Consider the following 23,247-nt stretch of genomic DNA (forward strand, 5'->3'; position numbering starts at 1 on the left):
TGTTCTCAAAAAGAGAGAATCCTACATCGGGTATTACTTTACCAAAGGGGCAAATAAGATTTGGATCTTTGACATTTGTGGTTTATGCATCCCATCAGTTTCTGTCAATGCCATTTACCAATTGTAGGGAATGAAACCCTACAAATTGAGACACAGTTTGCTTGTGACAGGGACAAACCCTCAGGAATTTTGTGATTTCTTCTCTGCCAGCCTCAGCTTTTTCAAGCACTGATATGTACAACTTTGTTTGCTTGGCAACATGGGTTCCACATCAGTTGAAGATTTTCATGACTGTCACATTTATGATTACCAGTTAGCAGCACAAGTATTGATGGATTACTGTGATTGATACTAGTCTCTTCATATTATATTGACATTATGTTCAGTATATTGACATTACTACTTGGCATTATATTCACTGTACATGTATATATTAATATTACAATTAGGCATTATGTTCAGTATATTGACATTACTACTTGGCATTATATTCACTGTACATGTATATATTAATATTACAATTAGGCATTATGTTCAGTATATTGACATCACTACTTGGCATTATATTCACTGTACATGTGTATATTAATATTACAATTAGGCATTATATTCAGTATATTGACATCACTACTTGGCATTATATTCACTGTACATGTATATATTAATATTACAATTAGGCATTATGTTCATTATATTGACATCACTACTTGGCATTATATTCACTGTACATGTATATATTAATATTACAATTAGGCATTATGTTCAGTATATTGACATCACTACTTGGCATTATATTCACTGTACATGTATATATTAATATTACAATTAGGCATTATGTTCAGTATATTGACATTACTACTTGGCATTATATTCACTGTACATGTATATATTAATATTACAATTAGGCATTATGTTCAGTATATTGACATCACTACTTGGCATTATATTCACTGTACATGTATATATTAATATTACAATTAGGCATTATGTTCAGTATATTGACATCACTACTTGGCATTATATTCACTGTACATGTATATATTAATATTACAATTAGGCATTATGTTCAGTATATTGACATCACTACTTGGCATTATATTCACTGTACATCATAGATGTTAAAAATGTTAAAATAAAAAATGTAAAAAAAAATGCATTTTTTCTCAAAAAAAAAACAAAACGTTCCAGTAGTTTTTAGGCAACACAAAAATCAATATTTTACTTATTTTCCAATGTATACACACCTGGCCTACACTACCAGATATCAGCACTATATTGTAGCATGTTTACGTAAAGTATCGTAGGCTAGCATTATAGATTCATTACTGATCGATATTTGTTATCTAGAGTATGACAGAGGACCACCTGTATGGCCAATGATAAAAAAAAAATGGAAGTACCAAATATAAAAAATGCAAAAAAAAACGCGTTTTTCGAGGTAAAATAAAAAACAAAAAAAAACGTTTTTATCATCTATGTTGTACATGTATATATTAATATTACAATTAGGCATTATGTTCAGTATATTGACATTACTACTTGGCATTATATTCACTGTACATGTATGTATTAATATTACAATTAGGCATTATGTTCACCATATTGACATTACTACTTGGCATTATATTCACTGTACATGTACATATCAATATTACAATTAGGCATTATGTTCAGCCACTGATTATAAAGAAATTTTTTCAGCGAGTTGGAAATGAGAACAGGTGTAAGAGTCCGTTTTATGCATGATAGGAATAAATATTTTATTTGACAGCATGTGTGTAAACTTGTGAAATTACGTTTTTAAAAATACATTTGAATGCTCGAGTCATAAAAGCCTTGCTTTAGGGTGTTATCAGGTGTTATACGAGTTACGTAAGATTTGGCATTGTGGCAAATTTAGCCTAAGAAAACTGGTTGTGAGATAAATTCGTTTGATGTAAAAGTTTAACTCAAAATGTTTTTCCAATATAGTATCTTTATGGGTTAATCTTTAGAACATCCAAGCATTTTTTTACTGAATGCATATTTAGAACATAGTTTCTTTCCTTTACTTTTGCAACTACTAGCATAGTCAAAATTATAATGGCTTCTCAGTTGGAGAGTGTTGGACTTCTGGTCATTGGTTGTTGTTGTTCTCAACTCTGTCCACACAAGTTCATATCTCAGTTTGATCATTGTACTTTGACCATTGTGGGTAAGTGAGAAAGCTTGCCTGTAGCTTCCTGTGGATAGTTGGTAGTTCCCACATCTTTTTTTCACTAGCTGCCATGTATAGCTTAACATGTGCTGAAGTAGCATTCCAAGGATTGCATGTTTGTTACCAACCCAGGCTAGCATGAGACAGTCATCTCAGTGTGTCCTTGGGAAAGGTACCTAACTCTCATTGTTTTGTACGATATAGGTAGTTAAATCCAAAAAATGTTTCTGGTTGGCCGACTTGCCCTGTTTCTCACTGCTGACACTGGCTCATTTTCCCCCATGGTAGAAAACAAATATGAAAATATTGAATATACATGAAAACAAACAAGCTGCCAACCATAATTTTAAAACCAGTGCAGTAGGAAACACATTTATTATTTAGGTAATAATGTATTTAAATTACCATTAAATTCTATCAACCAGACAGCCAACTTGACATTATGTAAAAATGAACAAATTTGATTAGTTGATTTTCTGTTAAAGGAATTTTTGTTTTCTCATTGAAACTTTTCTCTGCATTCATATTTGTATTGTGTAATTTAAATTCATGAACAAGTAAAACACCATTTGTATTATGTAATTTAAATTCATTAACAAGTAAAACACCATTTGTATTGTGTAATTTAAATTCATGAACAAGTAAAATACCATTTGTATTGTGTAATTTAAATTCATGAACAAGTAAAACACCATTTGTATTGTGAAATTTAAATTCATGAACAAGTAAAACACCATTTGTATTGTGAAATTTAAATGGCTGAACAAGTAAAACACCATTTGTAACATCACCCTCATTTCTTTTAAATTGTATGGGAAATTTCCTTTAACAACATTTCTGTGAAAATAGAAAAAAAGCAAACCAGAATAAACAGATTTAATTCCAAAGACCTTGCTCAGTTTTGATAGTAGATGAAATGTTTTAAATGACATATACAAGAGCTTGGGGGTGGGGGGGGGAGGGCAGAGTACGGTGCTTTTCATCCCTTCTATTTCAAGAACTGAGATGGCTGTGGAAAGTTTGCTAAAAAAATTGTTACAAGCAAATCAGTTAGCATCCACCTAATGTCAAATTTGAGTTTTTGTGTAAAGAAGTTCAACAGGGAGAGAGAACAAATTTTGCTTTACTCCCAAATTAGCAGGATAAGTATTGGGAGGAAATATTTTTCACTGTAAAGTATTAGCTGTTCTGTTCACCTTAATAACATGTTATAGAAAGGAGCATAAAGAAAGACTGCTAGATCTGCAAATGAGGCATACAGACAGTTTAGGGTTTTTACATGTTTTGTGCAAATGAGGCGTACAGACAGGAAGTTTTTTTAATACATGTTTTGTGCAAATGAAGCGTACAGTCAGTTAGGAAGGTTTTTATGGTTTGTACAAAAATGAGGCATACAGTCAGTTAGGAAGGTTTTTTTATGGTTTGTACAAATGATGTGTACAGTCAGTTAGGAAGTTTTTTTTATACATGTTTTGTGCAAATGATGCATACAGACAACTTAAGAATGGGTTTTTACATGTTTTGTACAAATAATTTAAGTTGGGTGTTTGACATGTTTTGTACAAATAATTTAAGAATGGTGTTTGACATGTTGGGTCTGCCATGTTGGGAGATGGCCTTCAATAGAATGACAGTAAAGACATTGTCTGTCTGTCTGTCTGTCTGTCCATTTGTCTGTCACACTTTGGTGAAATTTTGTGTTCAGTTCTGTTTTCAGTTGCTGGTGAGGCATTGTGGTTCTTTAAGCAGGTTTCTGGTTTAATCACAACCAAGCACTTTTATTTTTGTGCAAATTTTCCTGATATTTTGATGTGTGCTGTGCTATACAGGGGCACTGTATAACTCAACTGGTGAAGCATAATTGACCTGAAAATAACCAACAAAACCATTAGTTTATAGAAAACTTAGCACTTAGATGACTTTTATTAGATTTTGCCTCCTGTTGGAGTTTATATTTGTAACAGGTGTAGAGTCTGCACTCTATCAATATAGCTGTATAATGCTTTACATTTACTCAACAATGATACAGCTCAACAGCATTTTGAATCAGTCATTAATGAACCTGTTTCTCAATTTCGTTGAACGTTATAAGTGGTATTTGTAATTACATTTGAACTTGTACAATTGTCCTTTTATTTTCGGTTTTAAAAATATGCCAAGATGAAAGGTAAAAAGTCAAAGGTCAAAGCTGAAGCTACCAAGACATTCATCCCAAATGTTTTGTTCATGCATCTTTAGCAGATTTTGTAAATAGCTATTGCCAGTTTAAAGTTGTCATTAAAAAAACATGTATTGAAGAGTACAATTTTCACTGGCATGTGAAGTTTACAGCATCATGCAGAATAGTTTACACAGTCGTCTGCCCAGTACTGCTTCCGATACATTACACTTTGTAATACATGAACATAACATGTACGTAACTATAACCAACATAGATCTAGGCATGTCTGGCCCAATATGTACCCTGTATCTAACTATAAGATACATAGATCTAGGCATGTCTGGCCCAATATGTACCCTGTATCTAACTATAAGATACATAGATCTAGGCAAGTCTGGTACAGTATACTATTTAACTGTAACCTAGCTATTATTAACATATATCCATTCAGGTCTGGCCCAGTATACTATTTAACTGGCCAAGTATTTGAAAAACTTTAGGCAAGAATAAGATTTGATGCCTGGAGTATACTTAATTAATTAAAATTTGGAAAGCTATTAGAGAAACCTAAGATTTCAATAATAACTTTTATATAATCTGTGTTACAAAAAGTCAGAAATTTTGAATTTTTGAGAAAGAGTTTGTTACGTGTTCAGACAGTTTACATAATACAGGGTTCTGCTTTTGTATAATGGACTGATTGATCAGGGTTTAATCTGTCCAATTTAAATCACAAGGAGAATGGACAGTGTAGACCCTGACTAAATAGTGCATTATGGGAAGGTGGATCAGATCAAGGATGTCTGATTGAAACCAGAGCAGGCTAGGTAGCTAGATGTAGATCCTGACCTACTGGTGCATTATTGGGATGGCAGATACGAGTCTCACTAACTGCTTGAAACCAGAAGTAAAATGGATAGTGTAGACACTGATGTGATGATGCATTACTGGGCAGTAGAGTGGTGACCCCAAGTATCCAAGTGGTCTAAAGTACTCATTGTTACAGATCACTGCCATCTCACCTCTGTTTGCATGGGTTCGAGTCTTGGGCTTGACCAGTGTGTGCATATGAGAAAGCTTGCCAGTAGCTTCTTGTGGGTCAGTGGTTCTTTCCAGGATTTTCCCGGGTTCTTCCTCAGCCATTTATAGTGGCCGCCATGTATAGCCTAATGTGTGCTGAAAAATGGTATAAAACTTTACAACAACAACAGCTGGAAGGTAGATTTGGATCTATGTGCTCCACTTGAAACCAAAACTATAAATTAACAGTGTTGACCCTGACATACTGGTGCATTATTGGAAGGCAGATCTGGGTCTGGGATGTCAACTTGAAACTAGAAGTAGAATGGACAAGGTAGACCCTGACTTACTGATGCATTATGGGAAGGTAGAACTGGGTCTAGCATCTACTTAAAACCAGAAGTAAAATGGACAGTGTTGACCATGAGCAGCAGTGGCATTATTATTGGAAGAAATATCTAGGTCTAGACTTTGCACCCAAAAACCACAAGTAGAATAGACAGTTTAGACACTGACTTACTGATGCATTATGGGAAGGCAGATTTAGGGTCTATGGTGTCTGCCTGAAACCAAAAGTAAGATGAGCAATATAGACCCAGACCTGCAGATGTATTTTGGGAAGGCAGATCTAGTTCTAGGCTTTGCAGCATATGAGACTAATAAGGTATGATATAGAACACAATGCCTCAAGAAGATGGTATACTTCATTTTGTTAAGCAGCCTTAATAGGACATTGATTGTAGAAGAGAAAACCCATGGTAACTATATTGGCAGGTACAGTCTTCAGTTTAAAATGAACTAAACTTGTTAGTCTAATACAGGCTTTCAAGACTTCAGATGGATAAAGCTAAGCAAGAGGACATTTACTTTGGTACAGACAGAGAGACCTGTACTGTAGACTGGAACTAATGAGGTATATTTCAGGAACTGATACTTTCACCATTATGCATCGTTAAGAGTGATTTCCAGCAAAATGAAAATGACCACCATCAAGAAGAGCTTTGTAGTGTTTTAGATTTAAAATGAGAAAATAAATGTACATATAGGCTGGTTACATTTTGCGGGGTGGGGATTAATGACATTTTGTAACACATGGTACATCGTGACCGGTACATTTGGTGGAACAAGAACCCAGCAAAATCCAGTGACAAATGGATGGGAAGCTACTGGAAAGTTTTCTTACATAGCCATGTTGGTTGAACTGAGGTTTGAACCCAAGTTAATAGAAGTGAGATATGATTGATCTGTAAAGATGATTGCCTTAGACCACTCACTCACCTGACTTCTTCAAAAGGAATGAATATTCTCATTCTAAGTAAATTCATCTCAGATGGCTGTACACAAGGAATGCATAGTATAACTTGTGGCAAAGAATACAAAGATGTTGACCTTTTGACCGATGTTGACCTTTTGACCGATGCTGACCTTTTGACCGATGTTGACCTTTTGACCGATGTCGACCTTTTGACCGATGTTGACCTTTTGACCGATGTTGACCTTTTACTTTTTGGGATGAGAGATGACTTTTATTAACATACACTAATTTATTTACACCAGAACCATTTGAGAAAATCCTATAATTATACAGACTGTTGTTGACAAAACATGTCAAACTTGTCAGATTTATGCAGACTTTGACAAGTCATGGGATTAAGGAGATGAAATAGTATGAGTAGAGAAACATTTAAATTTTCCTGAGGCAGTTATCACTTGGTTTTCTCACCATAGATGTTATGCTGCACAAAATTGTGGTACAGATTAGGTATTTGATCTGACCATTTGATATTTGATCTGACCTGTAGGTGTTTAATCTGACCATTTGATATTTAAGTTGGATCCAGATAAAAAATTATTCCTGCTTGCTGTACCTAGAAGGGTTTTCTTGTGGTTAACTGTTTATATTTGGCTTCCTATGTTATTGTAGTAATAGTCAAACTAGTACATTTGAAATAACTAGTTTACTCCATGGTATGTTTACTTACTGGTTGTGTTTATGTAGTTGTAAAATGTATAGCTACTTCTAGAATGCTTTCATGGGATCTGTATACAAATTATAGGAACCTAATTTTCCATGCTTATTTTCAATGGCTTTATTTATCAGTAAAGTCTTTCCAGAGTAGATACCACTAGATATATACATATGGGAACACTGTCTGCAGCACATGTTTCTTTGATAGGTCTGTGAAGTTAATTCTTATCTTAAGTAATTATTTATCCTCAGCTGGAGACAGTACACAGGCTGATAGTTTGTAATGGTCACTTTGGCTTCTGGTCAGTCACTCACTCATATCAGCTTATGGAGTTAAAGTCCATTCTGGGGCCAGACTCCACAGAATTACCCAAGACTGGGTAGGACATTTTCATTTCTGCAACCTGACCTCATTGTCCTATACACTAGTTATTATTCCACTGAACCACCCTCAGACCTTGACCATTATCCTGTACACTAGTCATTAGCCTACTGCACCACCCTCAGACCTTGACCATTGTCCTGTACACTGGTTATTTGTATACACAACCACCGTCAAAAACCATGTTTGTCCTATACACTGGTCATTTGCCTACCACCACACCCCCAACCTTGACTATAACACTTGATGAAAAAGCAACATTTTAAAAAATGTGCACAAAGTATAAACATAAGGTTTAATGAATCCTTTGAACTTTATTACAAGGCATATTTATTTCACCTTAAAATGTATTGGGCATATTTTACCTAGGTGACAGAGCATATGCTGGCATGCAACTGACCAGTACATTTTACCAGGGTAATTTAGAAATTACATACATGCATGTGACCAGTACATTTTACCACGGTAACTTAGAAATTACATACATGCAACTGACCAGTGCATTTTACCACGGTAACTTAGAAATTACATACATGCAACTGACCAGTACATTTTACCACGGTAACTTAGAAATTACATACATGCAACTGATCAGTACATTTTACCACGGTAACTTAGAAATCACATACATGCAACTGACCAGTACACTTTAACAAGCTGACTTCACATATACTTACTGACCAGTACATTTTACCAAGTTGACTATTTTAACAATGTAACTATAAACATACTTGTACATGTGCTTATATTCAAATGACCAGTACATTTTTCCAAGGTGACGTAGCATATAGTCACATGCAGCTTACCAACACATTTGAAAATCATCTCATAAAAATGATTTGATGTCTGAAGGGAGCATTTAAAACATAAATGTTTAAGATTTGTCTTACATGATTCCACCTTTTTTGCATAAAATTGGTAGCTGGTTATGATAAAGTTGATACGTGTTGCATTCCTTGGATTACTGTAGGCTTACTGTACTTTAAGACAATGTTATATCCTCCTCATTAATCTGTTAATATGGTTCAAAAGTTCAGTTACAGGCTGTCTGGACATGGGCAATTATCAGTAGGATGGCTTAGACAAATTGCCCATTTGATTGGTTGTACATATTTCACATAGCATGATATATTGGACCCATATGAAAATTGTGTGGAGAGAATGTATCCATAACTACCATCACCACAGTGTAACTGGATGAAGCTTTTCCCAACTGTTAGTCTGTTCTATGGAAAGAAACCTCTAGGAAACAATGAAATTGACAAAATTTGTTTTATAGTAGAGAAACCATATGTATCCACTTGGTTTCGTCTTACTTTATCCCAACTTCCAGCCAACAATTCCTTTCTTCTTGTCATATAATGTTCATTTATGAAGTGATGTTTTGGACCATAAACAATGGAGATGTTTTTTTCTTTGTAAGTCTTCCTTTGATGAACATATGTTACAAATTAAAACTCTTGGCTTCTTTCTAGAAAGGGGAGGAATTTTAGATGCAGTGTAAATGCATCAATTTATATGTCTGTCAAAATGTTCTTTTGCAGGTAAGGTTTTAATTGTTTAGATGATGCTTTATTTGCTTTATGTCAGTTATGATGCTATGTCATTGTGATGCCCTGTAATTGTGTGTGATTATCCCACGTGATTGTCTTGATCATTGTGATGCCCTGTAATTGTGAGTGATTACCCTGCATGATCAGTTTGATGCCCTGTAATTGTGTGTGATTATCCCACATGATTGTCTTGATCATTGTGTGATTACCCTGCATGATCAATTTGATGCCCTGTAATTGTGTGTGATTATCCCACATGATTGTCTTGGTCATTGTGTCATTACCCTGTATGATCAGTTTGATGCCCTGTAATTGTGTGTGATTACCCCACATGATTGTCTTGGTCATTATGTGATTACCCTGCATGATCAGTTTGATGCCCAGTAATTGTGTGTGATTACCCCACATGATTGTCTTGGTCATTGTGTGATTACCCTGCATGATCAGTTTGATGCCCTGTAATCGTGTGTGATTATCCCACATGATTGTCTTGGTCATTGTGTGATTACCCTGCAAGATCAGTTTGATGCCCTGTAATTGTGTGATTACCCCACATGATTGTCTTGGTCATTATGTGATTACCCTGCATGATCAGTTTGATGCCCAGTAATTGTGTGTGATTACCCCGCATGATTGTCTTGGTCATTGTGTGATTACCCTGCATGATCAGTTTGATGCCCTGTAATCGTGTGTGATTATCCCACATGATTGTCTTGGTCATTGTGTGATTACCCTGCATGATCAATTTGATGCCCTGTAATTGTGTGTGATTACCCCACATGATTGTCTTGGTCATTGTGTGATTACCCTGCATGATCAGTTTGATGCCCTGTAATTGTGTGTGATTACCCCACATGATTGTCTTGGTCATTGTGTGATTACCCTGCATGATCAGTTTGATGCCCTGTAACTTTGTGTGATTACCCCACATGATTGTCTTGGTCATTGTGTGATTACACTGTGTGATCAGTGTGATGCCCTGAATGATTGCCTTGATAAGTGTGATGCCCTGAATGATTGCCTTGATCAGTGTGATGCCCCCAAATAATTGTCTAGGTCATTGTGATGCCCTGTCAAAATTTGTAAAGTGCTGTTGATTTGTACTTTTCCTGATGCAACATGTTCTTCAGTTTAACAAAATCCTGTTCCTCTAAAAAAAAATTTGTCATAAAACATCCATGGAATACACATTTGCTGTTTCTGTTTAGATCAGCAAACCTTGACTGAACTATTTCTGTTATCGCTTACAGATGTTAATTGCTGATCACAGTACCAATCCCATGCCATACAACCAAGATATATAGATATATATATATATATATATATATATATATATATATATATATATATATATATATATATATATATATATATATATATTGAATTAATTAGTTTTAGCCAAATGTTTGCTCCATATAGTGTAGAAGATATGCATGACATTGCATATGGATGTCTATTTGTCAAGAATTGAGAAAAATATATTTAAATTACCCCCAAGTTATAATTGTAGCACACAAACCCAGCCTGCACATATATTACCGGTAATTTACAGTTGAATTTTCACTTAAATAACAAACTAGAATTTGATTGTGTTTGTTTTTTCAAGGGAAACAATTATTAATATATATTATGGGGGAGGTCATGAACACAATATTTTCCTTGACAAATTACCCAGCTGGTCTAATTCCTATTTATATCCTCATCACTCCTGGTGCCTCCAGAGTTGCATGTGGTAGTTAACTAAGGGAGAGGTGTCTTTCTGATTGGCTTTGATGTAAAAATTCAAACTTCAGCAGGTGTTCTTTGAAGGGATAATGGATCAATTAACAACACTTAATATTTGTCTTATTTGCATATTAAAGTTAATAGTATTTCACTCTAAATTAATTTTGGTGGTCTTTGTTTGTAGATTTTCTAGAAAAGTCATGTTGTCTTATGAGAACAGTTTACTGGCCTTTTAGAATTCACATTTTGACCAGAGCTGAACAAATGTGTTAGGCAATTTTGGGAACCTGGAGTAAATGTTTGATTGGATGATATTTATAGCATATTAATATGAGATGAGATGGGTTGTAGTGTGTGATCTATGAGTCGGTGAGTGATTGGATGATATTTATAGCATGTCAGTATGAGATGAGATAGGTTGTATTGGATGATCTATGAATCAGTGATTGATTGGATGATAGTTATAGCATGTCAGTATGAGAGAGGTTCTAATGTGTTGATTGGATGATATTTATAGTATGTTGGTATGAGAGAGTTTGTAATGTGTTGAGACAGTTTGTGCCTTTCTGAAAGATAAAATATGGTGACTGAGCCAGGCAGGCCTAGGAAGGGCTTGTACTGGCATACTTCTGATCAGAAGTCTAGCAAACTAACTGTTTAGCAACTGGGATGTACCCTTGACCACATTGAACATGATCAGACTTATGGATTGGCACGCTTTATGTATCAGATATCAAAAGATATGGTCAGACATGATATTTGTAACACTCAGTAGTTCCCAACCCCTCTGAGGCATGACCCAAATCAGGTTTGCAAGGACATTTGTGGGGGGTTGTGGAGGATTGCAGAGATTTTTTTTTTGTGTGGCCTAACTTGTCAAATTGTGGAAAAGAGGTTCATGAGGTGCAGAACAAATATTTTTCAGGGTTGCAGCCAAAAGTTTGGGAAACCACTGCGTTACAGAGTGTATGTCTCACCTAAGAAAATATGGTCAGAGATAATTATAACTTGATATAGGGTTATATGTCTAGCATCACAAGACAAGCTATTTTTTTTAACCCTTCATAGAGTATGTGTGTAACAATTACATCACAAAACAGTTAGACATAGGGCTTTATCATTCTATGAAGTATAGGATATAAGAAAAAGTCTTTAATTTCTGCTGCCGTCTGATAACTTAGAAAAAAAACAGTGCAGTAAAAAATTTATTGGAATAAAGGCAGCCAAAATTAATGGAGAAAATAATTACAGAGGGAATTCCAGTTCTTAATGATGGAATGTGTTTGCTTATCTCCTGCGAAAAGTGTGCATGCAGAGTGTTATCATTATGTCCATGAGTACATGTATTTAAAACAGTTTGAATTGGTACACTTCATTAACAGTTTAAATTGCCTCTTAAAATAGAGATGAATTTCATACCCTTTTGCCTCCATTCAACCAATATTTCTTGTCAGTGCATCAGGGGGCCAAATTAATTAGTTGATTGTTTACAGTAGCACTGCACAAGCCTGCTTCCAGCAGGAAAAATGAACTAAAATACATTTTATTTTACTAGATAGCTTTCACTGGTTACATTTAAGGAAAAAGAATCAGGTTTGGAATTTATAGTATGGGTTACAGGCATTCTTGGTGTACACATAGATACTGTTCTCTATCAGCTTCTATCAGGCAATCAATCGGCTGATATCCCTGTTTTTGATTGCTGACCCTAGCACTACACCCACCCAGCCCCAGGTAAATTTTAAAATAATAATCAAAAAAATTGATTTGTGCATCATATTGAGCTGTATTGGAAGTGCTTAGTACATTATATATACAAATCATCATTTTATTGATATATGTAATTTATTAAAAAACAAAAACAAAAGATCCCCTACCCCTCTACCCTAATGTTAAAACCAGTCTAAGAGGAAGCACGTATTTATGGCAGGGATGGATGGGTGGGGGACTCCGAAATGTGAAATCAAGAATATCAGTACATCAGAACATATATAGGAACTTTGGATATCCAGTATTTGCTGTCTGGTGAGAATCTATCCCTGTGAGGACTCAGTTGTGCCATGCTATACCAATGTATGACTTTTATCTTCTTAACATGTTCACATTTGTATGTGGCCAATTTTTTAAACAGAAATCCACAAGGAATGTGGTAGAATTTGTATGCAGCCAATTTTTTCAAAGAAATCCACAAGGAATATGGTATAATTATGTATGTGGCCAATCCTTTTAACAGAAATCTACAAAGAATATGGGAAAATTTTGCATGTGGCAAAACTTTTAAACAGAAACCCACAAGGAATGTGGTTGAATTTTAACAAATAATTCTCATGAACTCAATAATAGAGGGTTAAAAGTGTGTCCAAATACATCATTGACAGGCCATTGTTTTACACAGTGTTATGGTTTAAAATAATGATTGCACATTCAGTTCACACATGCATTGTTGACTAAAACAATGACTGCACATTTAGTTCATGCACGTGGAATAAACCTGTATTGTGAACTGTTTTATGCATGTGCAGAAAAGGTCATGGTTGAATACTTACATTGGGAATGGAACATGTACTGTAAGCAAACACCATTAGATGGCTGTATTGTCATGTGCTGTGTCAGGTATTAGACACCATTAGATGGCTGTATTGTCATGTGCTGTGTCAGGTATTAGACAGACACCATGCAGGGTTCATACGGTCATCGAAGATCTTTGTTAGTTTGGGGAAAATGAGGTAGAATTTTCAAGGCCATAACAGTTTGGGAAAATCGAGCAGATTACCATGAGGTCTTTAAAAGTCTTTGAAAATTTAATTTCTTTCTGTAATCACAAATAAAATTGCCCAAGGTTGTTAGATTCGGATGTAGTTGAGTTTTACTGGTTTCTTTCTTTTGATGACCCATTCAGTTTCATTTCATCATTAAGCAATATTTTAGTATTTTACATTCATTGTTTTTTCATATAACACAACTCGTATACAAAATGTTAGCGAAAATAGATCATGGAAATCTATGTTTGTGGTCTTTGAAAGTTTTGGAAAAGTCTTTGAATTTATCATTCAGAATTCTGTATGAACTCTGCCATGAATAGCTATACCGTCATGTACTGTGTCCATTATACAGACACCATTGATGGCTGTACTGTTATGTACTGTGTCCATTATACAAACACCACTAAAGGCTGTACTGTCATTTGCTGTGTCAGGCATTAGACAAACACTATGGATGGCAGTATTGTCATTTGCTGTGTCAGGCATTAAACAGACACCATGGATGGTTGGACTGTAACGTACTGTGTCTATTATACAAACACCATCGATGTCTGTACTGTTATGTACGGTGTCCATTATACAAACACCATTGGTGGCTGTATTGTCATTTGCTGTGACATGCATTAGACACCATGGATGGTTGTACTGTCATGTACCATGTCCATTAGACAGATGCCATGGATGGCTGTACTGTTATGTACTGTGTCCATTATATAGACACCAATGATGGCTGTATTGTCATTTCATGTGTCAGGCATTAGACAAACACAATGGATGGATGTATTATCATTTGCTGTGTCCAACCACGGTGGATGGTTGTACTGTTACGTACTGTGTCAATTATACAAACACCATGGATGGCTGTATTGTCATGCGATGGGAGGTTAAACATTTTCAGGAGATTAGTTAACTGTTAGTAAATGCATGGGAAGGGCATTTTGGTGTAAATAATTTATTCATAGTACACATTAGAATATGCAACAGACTTGGGAAGTTTAGTTCCAGAAAGATTTCTTTTTTTGGAAGTGGGAGTTGTTGTTATTGTTGTTTTGAAGAGATTGAGACATTATTTTGACAGGCATGACATATTTTAAATTTCAGTTGTAAAATATTTGTCCAAGATCAAAAAAACAAATAAGGAAATATAAAAACAGAACTTTAAAGCAGCATTTGCCCAGATGCATATAAAATGAAATATATGTCAAGGAAATTGCTTTTCCACTTTGCAACACTAGTTGATTTAGTGAGAAAAAAAATTAGCATTATCCATTGGGTAAATGTATTGATTGGTTTAGTTAAAAAGTAGCATCAGTTGAGTACATTGCTGATTTAGTTTAAAAACAATAGCATAAGTTGAATACATTGACTGATTTAGTTTAAAAATAATAGCATCAGTTGAATACATTGACTGATTTAGTTTTAAAACAATAGCATCAGTTGAATACATTGACCGATTTAGTTTAAAAATAATAGCATCAGTTGAATACATTGACTGATTTTGTTTAAAAACTAGCATCAGTTGAATACATTGACAGATTTAGTTTGAAAACAATAGCATCAGTTGAAAACATGGACTGATTTAGTTTATAAACAATAGCATCATTTGAATATGTTGACTGATTTAGTTTAAAAACAATAGCATCAGTTGAATACATTGACTGATTTAGTTTAAAAACTAGCATCAGTTGAATACATTGACTGATTTAGTTTGAAAACAATAGCATCAGTTTGAAGCATTGACTGATTTGGTTAAAATTTCACTATCATTTGGATACATATATCAATGTTCTACAAAAAGACGTTAATTATATATGCCAAATTCTGTACCTTTAACCAGTTATCAAATTATCTTCTAGTCAAAATTAAAACGTGAAAAGAAACATCTGTAAAAAAAAATTATTGGTGATGGTAAAAGTTATCATAAAATAAACCTGGAATATACATCAAATTAGAAATAATGTAATTCCCGTGAGTGTGATCTGATAAAAGGTGTACCTAACAAATTGGTTGTACATGGAATCGGGGCCAGTAAGTGCCGAAATGCTGCACACTGTCTTGGGTATAAACATTAGATTTTTAGACAGGGGTATTAAAACATGGAGCAAAATGCAGGTGGTACATAAACTGAAATGGTAAAGTCAAGACTTTTTCTTTTAGATCTTGCAAGCCAAGACAGCATGTAGGGGCCAACTGCTTTATTCCACTTTCCTATCCTGTGCATGCATTAATGGCAAGCCAGTTGTTCTGGTTATCATTTGATAAATTAGAGTGTAAATAGTTTTGGTAAGTAGATATATAAGGTAAATGTGGCTTGTGTCAATCAAAGTGGAGGCAAGCAGATACACTGTATCAAACCTACGGGTCCTTGAACCTGATAAGACACTTTGAAGTTATCTCCCCTATATCACAACTAGAGAACTGTTATGGATCAATGTAAACTGTTTTATTTTATATTCATATCACTCAAGTGCAAGTTAGGAACTGTGTTTTGATGATGATCAATTGTAGGTCATCTCTTTATTTGTTTTTATGTAGAATATGGCCCAGATTTGGTCCCTGCAAGCCATCAGCCATTGCCTTTATCAAATTAGTAATAAATAAACTATGTGGGCTTTGATAATAAAAGTAAGGAAAACGTGCAGGAAATGTCTTTTTCTTTCATATGCCAAATTGGTTTCTTTATAGTCAGTACTTATTCTGCAAATTTATGATGTTACACCAAGTTTGTGGAGCTGTGATTAATTTAGCCACATTGTGGATTTTCACTTCATTTGTGGTATTTCTTTTAAATTTAAGATAATAATTGTTAACTCCACATTTCCTGTAAATGAATAAAAATAGCAGTAGTATGGTGTTGTAACAGCATGTCTGTACTGGTGTAGTGTTGTAACAGCATGTCTGTACTGGTGTAGTGTTGTAACAGCATGTCTGTACTGGTGTAGTGTTGCAACAGTAAAGGAATTAATGGATTATTATTGTAACAATTAACTTGGCTATTCATGTGAAGCATTGTAACACTTCAGAATGTACTTATTATATATTGGTGTAACAGTTATGGTGATACTGACATAGTGATATAACAGAATGTACTTGTATATTGGTGTAACAGTTATGGTGGTACTGACATAGTGTTATAACAGAATGTACTTATATATTGGTGTAACAGTTATGGTGGTACTGACATAGTGTTATAACAGAATGTACTTATATATTGGTGTAACAGTTATGGTGGTACTGACATAGTGTTATAACAGAATGTACTTATATATTGGTGTAACAGTTATGGTGGTACTGACAGTGATATAACAGAATGTACTTATATATTGGTGTAACAGTTATGGTGGTACTGACATAGTGTTATAACAGAATGTACTTATATATTGGTGTAACAGTTATGGTGGTACTGACATAGTGATATAACAGAATGTACTTATATATTGGTGTAACAGTTATGGTGGTACTGACATAGTGTTATAACAGAATGTACTTATATATTGGTGTAACAGTTATGGTGGTACTGACATAGTGTTATAACAGAATGTACTTATATATTGGTGTAACAGTTATGGTGGTACTGACAGTGATATAACAGAATGTACTTATATATTGGTGTAACAGTTATGGTGGTACTGACATAGTGTTATAACAGAATGTACTTATATATTGGTGTAACAGTTATGGTGGTACTGACATAGTGTTATAACAGAATGTACTTATATATTGGTGTAACAGTTATGGTGGTACTGACATAGTGTTATAACAGAATGTACTTATATATTGGTGTAACAGTTATGGTGGTACTGACATAGTGTTATAACAGAATGTACTTATATATTGGTGTAACAGTTATGGTGGTACTGACATAGTGTTATAACAGAATGTACTTATATATTGGTGTAACAGTTGTGGTGTTATAACAGACAAGGTAGTACTGATATATTGTTGTGACACTTGAGGTTGTACAGCTATAGTTTTTAACTAAGGCTGTACCGCTATTGTGTTGTAACAGACATTCTTCACTGCTATAATGTTGCCATAGATAAGGCTGTACATCTCTAGTGTTGCCATATACATGGCTGTACTGCTATAGTGTTGTAACAGACAAGGCTGTACTATTTGCATGTTGTAATAGACAAGGCTGTACTACTTAAGTTGTGTAATAGACAAGGCTGTCCTACTTAAGCGTTGTAACAGACAAGGCTGTACTACTTAAGTGTTGTAACTGACAAGACTCCTATTAAAGTGTTGTAACAAAGCTGTACTGTTATCATGTTGTAACAGATGGAGTTGTACTGCTATAGTGTTGTAACAGACAAGGCTGTACTGCTATAGTGTTGTAACAGACAAGGCTGTACTGCTATAGTGTTGTAACAGACAAGACTGTACTGCTATAGTGTTGTAACAGACAAGACTGATTAATTTTTTGATTGTTACAAGCTAAACAATGATATTCTTAGGCAGCATTCAAATTTAAATTGTTTTTTTTTTTAAACCTTCTTGTATTTGCTCTTCATAGTCCATAAATCTTAAAGTCTTCATAGCAAACTCAGGATTTCTAGTATATCTGTTGGACTTGCACTGTTTATTTTGTGTGGAATTTAACTGAAAAGTTTTTATAGTTTGCAATTTTACAGATTTATTAGCATCCTAAGACAGATTTTAAACTGTAGTTCGATCAGATCAGACATACCTTGCTTTTTTTCTTTCTGCTTTCCTGCAACTTGGCAAGCACACTTTTTCCATGCTTCATTTTGTGCACCAATGATGTCTGTATTTCATTTTACTGCATACTTCAGTGTGCGGTTCCATTAATAGCACCTTTTAATTCAGTCTTCAAGACAGACAGAATGATCTCAAATTAAAGTTTGTGGGTGGTCTGGCTTCTGGCTTAGACAATACCCATAGCAAGGGTTTATCCAACAAGTTATTCTCATGCCGCAGGTTTTGGGCAGGGACTGATAGTTCAGGCAGATAGATGGTGTTAGGTGCGGACATAGTTCTTGTTTGAGATCATGTTTGCAGCTGTTTGAAAGGCAACATGAAACATCAGTTACCACTATGTAACTTTTGTTGCACTCTTTGCCTTAACACCTGAGCAAAAACAAAACTTGGCCATACAATGCCCTTTCATTGTTGTCAGAACTTTCTTCCTTTACAATATTAGTAATAAATAATAAATGGACCATACAATGCCATTTACTTGATGGCTGGACTTCCCACCTTTACAGCATTAGTAATAAATAATAAATGGGCCATACTGATGTGTTTCATTGGTGTCTAGACTTAACACCTTTACAATATTATTAATAAATAATAAACGGACCATACAATGCCATTTACTTGATGTCTGGACTTCCCACCTTTACAATATTATTAATAAATAATAAATGGGCCATGCTGATGTGTTTCATTGTGTCTAGACTTAACACCTTTACAATATTATTAATAAATAATAAATGGACCATACAATGCCATTTACTTGATGTCTGGACTTCCCACCTTTACAATATTATTAATAAATAATAAATGGGCCATGCTGATGTGTTTCATTGGTGTCTAGACTTAACACCTTTACAATATTATTAATAAATAATAAATGGGCCATGCTGATGTGTTTCATTGGTGTCTAGACTTAACACCTTTACAATATTATTAATAAATAATAAATGGACCATACTGATGTGTTTCATTGGTGTCTAGACTTAACACCTTTACAATATTATTAATAAATAATAAATTGGCCATGCTGATGTGTTTCATTGGTGTCTAGACTTAACACCTTTACAATATTATTAATAAATAATAAATGGGCCATACTGATGTGTTTCATTGGTGTCTAGACTTAACACCTTTACATTATTATTAATAAATAATAAATGGACCATACTGATGTGTTTCATTGGTGTCTAGACTTAACACCTTTACAATATTATTAATAAATAATAAATGGGCCATACTGATGTGTTTCATTGGTGTCTAGACTTAACACCTTTACAATATTATTAATAAATAATAAATGGACCATACTGATGTGTTTCATTGGTGTCTAGACTTAACACCTTTACAATATTATTAATAAATAATAAATGGACCATACAATGCCATTTACTTGATGTCTGGACTTCCCACCTTTACAGCATTAGTAATAAATAATAAATTGGCCATGCTGATGTGTTTCATTGGTGTCTAGACTTAACACCTTTACAATATTAGTAATAAATAATAAATGGGTCTTACTGTGCCATATGATTGGTGTCTGGACTTTACACATTTATTAGTAATATATAAGAAATGGTCATATTCATGATTGTATCTGCATCATTTGTCTTTCACTACAACAATGAATATATAAATATATATATATATGAATATATATATATATATATATATATATATATATATATATATATATATATATATATATATATATATATATATATATATATATATATATATATAATGACTTTTAAAGTGTCAGGTCATTCACTGCAATAATAAAATGTCTTTTAAAGTGTCAATCAGAATATAATGTATGCCAACCTTGTATTTATTTTTCCATTAAACAAATTATGGTCCAAATTGACATTTAGTAAATATTGCATTATTGATTTTGGTAGTCCAAGCATTATTGATTTTGGTACTCCAGCATTATTGATTTTGGTACTCCAAGCATTATTGATTTTGGTAGTCCAAGCATTATTGATTTTGGTACTCCAGGCATTATTGATTTTGGTACTCCAAGCATTATTGATTTTGGTACTCCAAGCAATATAGGTGTTGGTACTTCAAGCATTATTGATTTTGGTACTCCAAACATTATTGATTTTGGTACTCCAAGCATTATTGATTTTGGTACTCCAAGCGTTATTGATTTTGGTACTCCAAGCATTATTGATATTTTGGTACCCCTGGCTCATGTCATTCAAGCCTTCAGATGCCAAATCATGCCTGGTTTAGATCGCTCCTTAATGAAGCTAGTGGAGCCAGTAAAAATTATATCTGTCCATTCCGTCTGTCTCCAGTTTGGTTCAAACTGATAACTTTTCTGGGATTTGTTGGATTCCAACCAAATTTGGTATATAAGTTTTTACTTATGAAACCTCACAAGAGTTTTGATTTCAGCCTTCTACGTAATCCCATAGAGGATTTATAGTCCCTCATTGCTTAACCTTCTATCCTTTGTTTCCCAGCCTCCTGTCTTAGGTTTCCCCAGCCTTCTGTCTTAGGTTTATCCAGCCTTCTGTCTTAGGTTTCCCAGCCTCCTGTCTTAGGTTTCTCCAGCCTTCTGTCTTAGGCTTCTCCAGCCTTCTGTCTTAGGTTTCCATCTTAGGTTTCTCCAGCCTTCTGTCTTAGGTTTCCCAGCCTCTTGTCTTAGTTATAGACCCTGATTATTGTTTTCTTCATTGTAACATTAAAAAGTTATGGAATTCAACCAAATTTTATGTGTGACTTTATTTTGATAAGACTGAAAAAGCTTCATTATAAGCATTCCACATTACCGTTTAGAAGAGTTATGGCCCTTGATAGCCCACCATCATAACCTTAGTTTCCATGGTATGATCATACTAAGGAATGGTAGAGTTGTTATGCCTTATTTATACTGACACAACATTGAATGAGTTGGATTTTCAAGTAGTTTTCATTATTATTTTGTTATTTCCCCATAATTCCCAACTTCTTAAAAGTTTTTCTGTTTTAGGTCCTAGTGAGCAAACTAGCTGTTTGAGATGCAAACTTTGCTAATAGCGCCTTGTTTGGTATTTTTGAAATGAGAATATAGGACTGAGCTCTTGTCACTGGTTTCCCTAGGGGTGCAAGATTAAGAGTGAAAATCCCCTTGGTGTCAAAAGTGGAGGTCAGATTGAGCAAAAAACAAACATTGACAGAATTGGAAGTTAGACTAAAATTGTACGGGTCTCTGATGGACAAATAATGGTAAAGGGAAAACTGCTTGTGTTGACTGTATGGAAACTGTATACAACCACCTGTACCTTATATAATTACTGCACAATAACAACAACTGTCCATCATCCGCCATCGCCAAACTCTGCAAGTTGCTTGCATTTTGGGGGCAAGGAAGAAACCTATTGATTTCAGCTGAAAAGGTCAAAGATCAAGATCATAGGGACTGAAAGTAGGAAAGTCATTTCTACACAGTAACATGACTTGTATGCCAAATATCTTGCTTAAACTTTGTAAATGTCTTGCTTTTATGTTAAGATGCTTACTGAAACTGAGGTGCAAAAGTCCAAGGTCAATGTTACAGTGCCTCAGTTGAAGAATATGTTTTTCAACTGCGTTGACTGATCCGTTCCATTTGTGATAAAAGGTCAAGGTCATAGGGACTGAAAGAAACACTGTTTTCAGAAAGCTGGTTATGTTCTGTACCACTTAATTTAACTAAACGTTGTTGATGGCTTGCATTTGAAACAAGGAAGTTACAAAGGTCAAGATCAGAGGGACTCTTAAGAAGGTGAACAATTTTCCAAAATTAATTTTAGTTTTTGTACCACTAACCATGACCAAACGTTAAGGATGGCTTGCATTTGAAGCAACAAAGGCATCTTTCAGATATTGGGTTCAGTAAGTCAAAGGTCAAATTCACCAAGACAGAATACCAAAAAAATACTTCTAAAAAATAACTAGAGTTTGAAACAAGAAAGTCATCTGTTGATTTCCAATTCCAAAGGTGAATCATCCAACCAGGGAATAAAGGGTTTTACATGTAAAATAATATTTTATAAACCACAAGGACAGTGCGTAATGCATTATTTATAGTTCTCTTCTTTATAAAATCGGGACTAACAAATGGACTTTTTACACTTGTTCAAAAAATCTGGAGTGCCAAATGGACTTTTTACACTTTACAAAATTGGGAGTACCAAACAGATTTTTTACACTTGTTTATACTTGTTTATTCACTTGTTTTTGAACATGTTTATAAAATCAGGAGTGCCAAACTCCTTGGCAAAGTCCTTAGTGCTTTGTTGTCTGCAGCTATAAATATACGATTAAAAATTACTATAATGTTTGTTGTCTTTCTCTATTTTTAGGTGAGGCAAATGCAAAGCCTGATGCCAACCCAATCCACAATAGCCTTGCCTTAGAGAAAGACACAAGTCAACTTCCAAATCCACGCATCGTTGAACACCCACAGGATAAATATTTCAGCAAAAACAACCCCTCAACACTGCACTGTAAGGTTGATGGTGATCCCCCACCCAGTATCCGATGGTATCGAGATGGTCAGCCTGTGGAAACAAATTTAGACAATGCTGAGTCAAATCGAATGTTGCTTAATAATGGAAGCCAGCTGTTCTTCCTACGTGTGATTCACACCAAAACAAACAAACCTGATGTGGGCGTATATTACTGTACGGCAAGCAACATCCACGGTACAGCTGTGAGTCGGAATGCGACCGTCAAGATTGCGAGTATGAAAATTCAGTTTATAACTTCTTCATTCCATCTTCTAAGC

The 23,247-nt window shown here is 34.5% G+C and overlaps 1 protein-coding gene across 5 annotated transcripts in view; it reads left to right on the plus strand.

Moving 5' to 3' along the window:
* LOC149796087 (roundabout homolog 2-like) overlaps nucleotides 1-23,247 on the plus strand; it is a 394,782-nt gene that overhangs the window by 309,104 nt on the left and 62,431 nt on the right. For all 5 annotated transcript variants that reach the window (XM_089966001.1, XM_089966005.1, XM_089966004.1 and 2 more), the window contains one exon: nucleotides 22,823-23,203. In XM_089966001.1, coding sequence (XP_089822127.1) covers nucleotides 22,823-23,203 — 381 coding nt within the window. The remainder of the gene's footprint in view (nucleotides 1-22,822; nucleotides 23,204-23,247) is intronic.

Source organism: Sinohyriopsis cumingii, chromosome 7, assembly GCF_028554795.1.
Source record: "Sinohyriopsis cumingii isolate HCF-2022 chromosome 7, ASM2855479v2, whole genome shotgun sequence".
NCBI lineage: Eukaryota > Metazoa > Mollusca > Bivalvia > Unionida > Unionidae > Sinohyriopsis > Sinohyriopsis cumingii.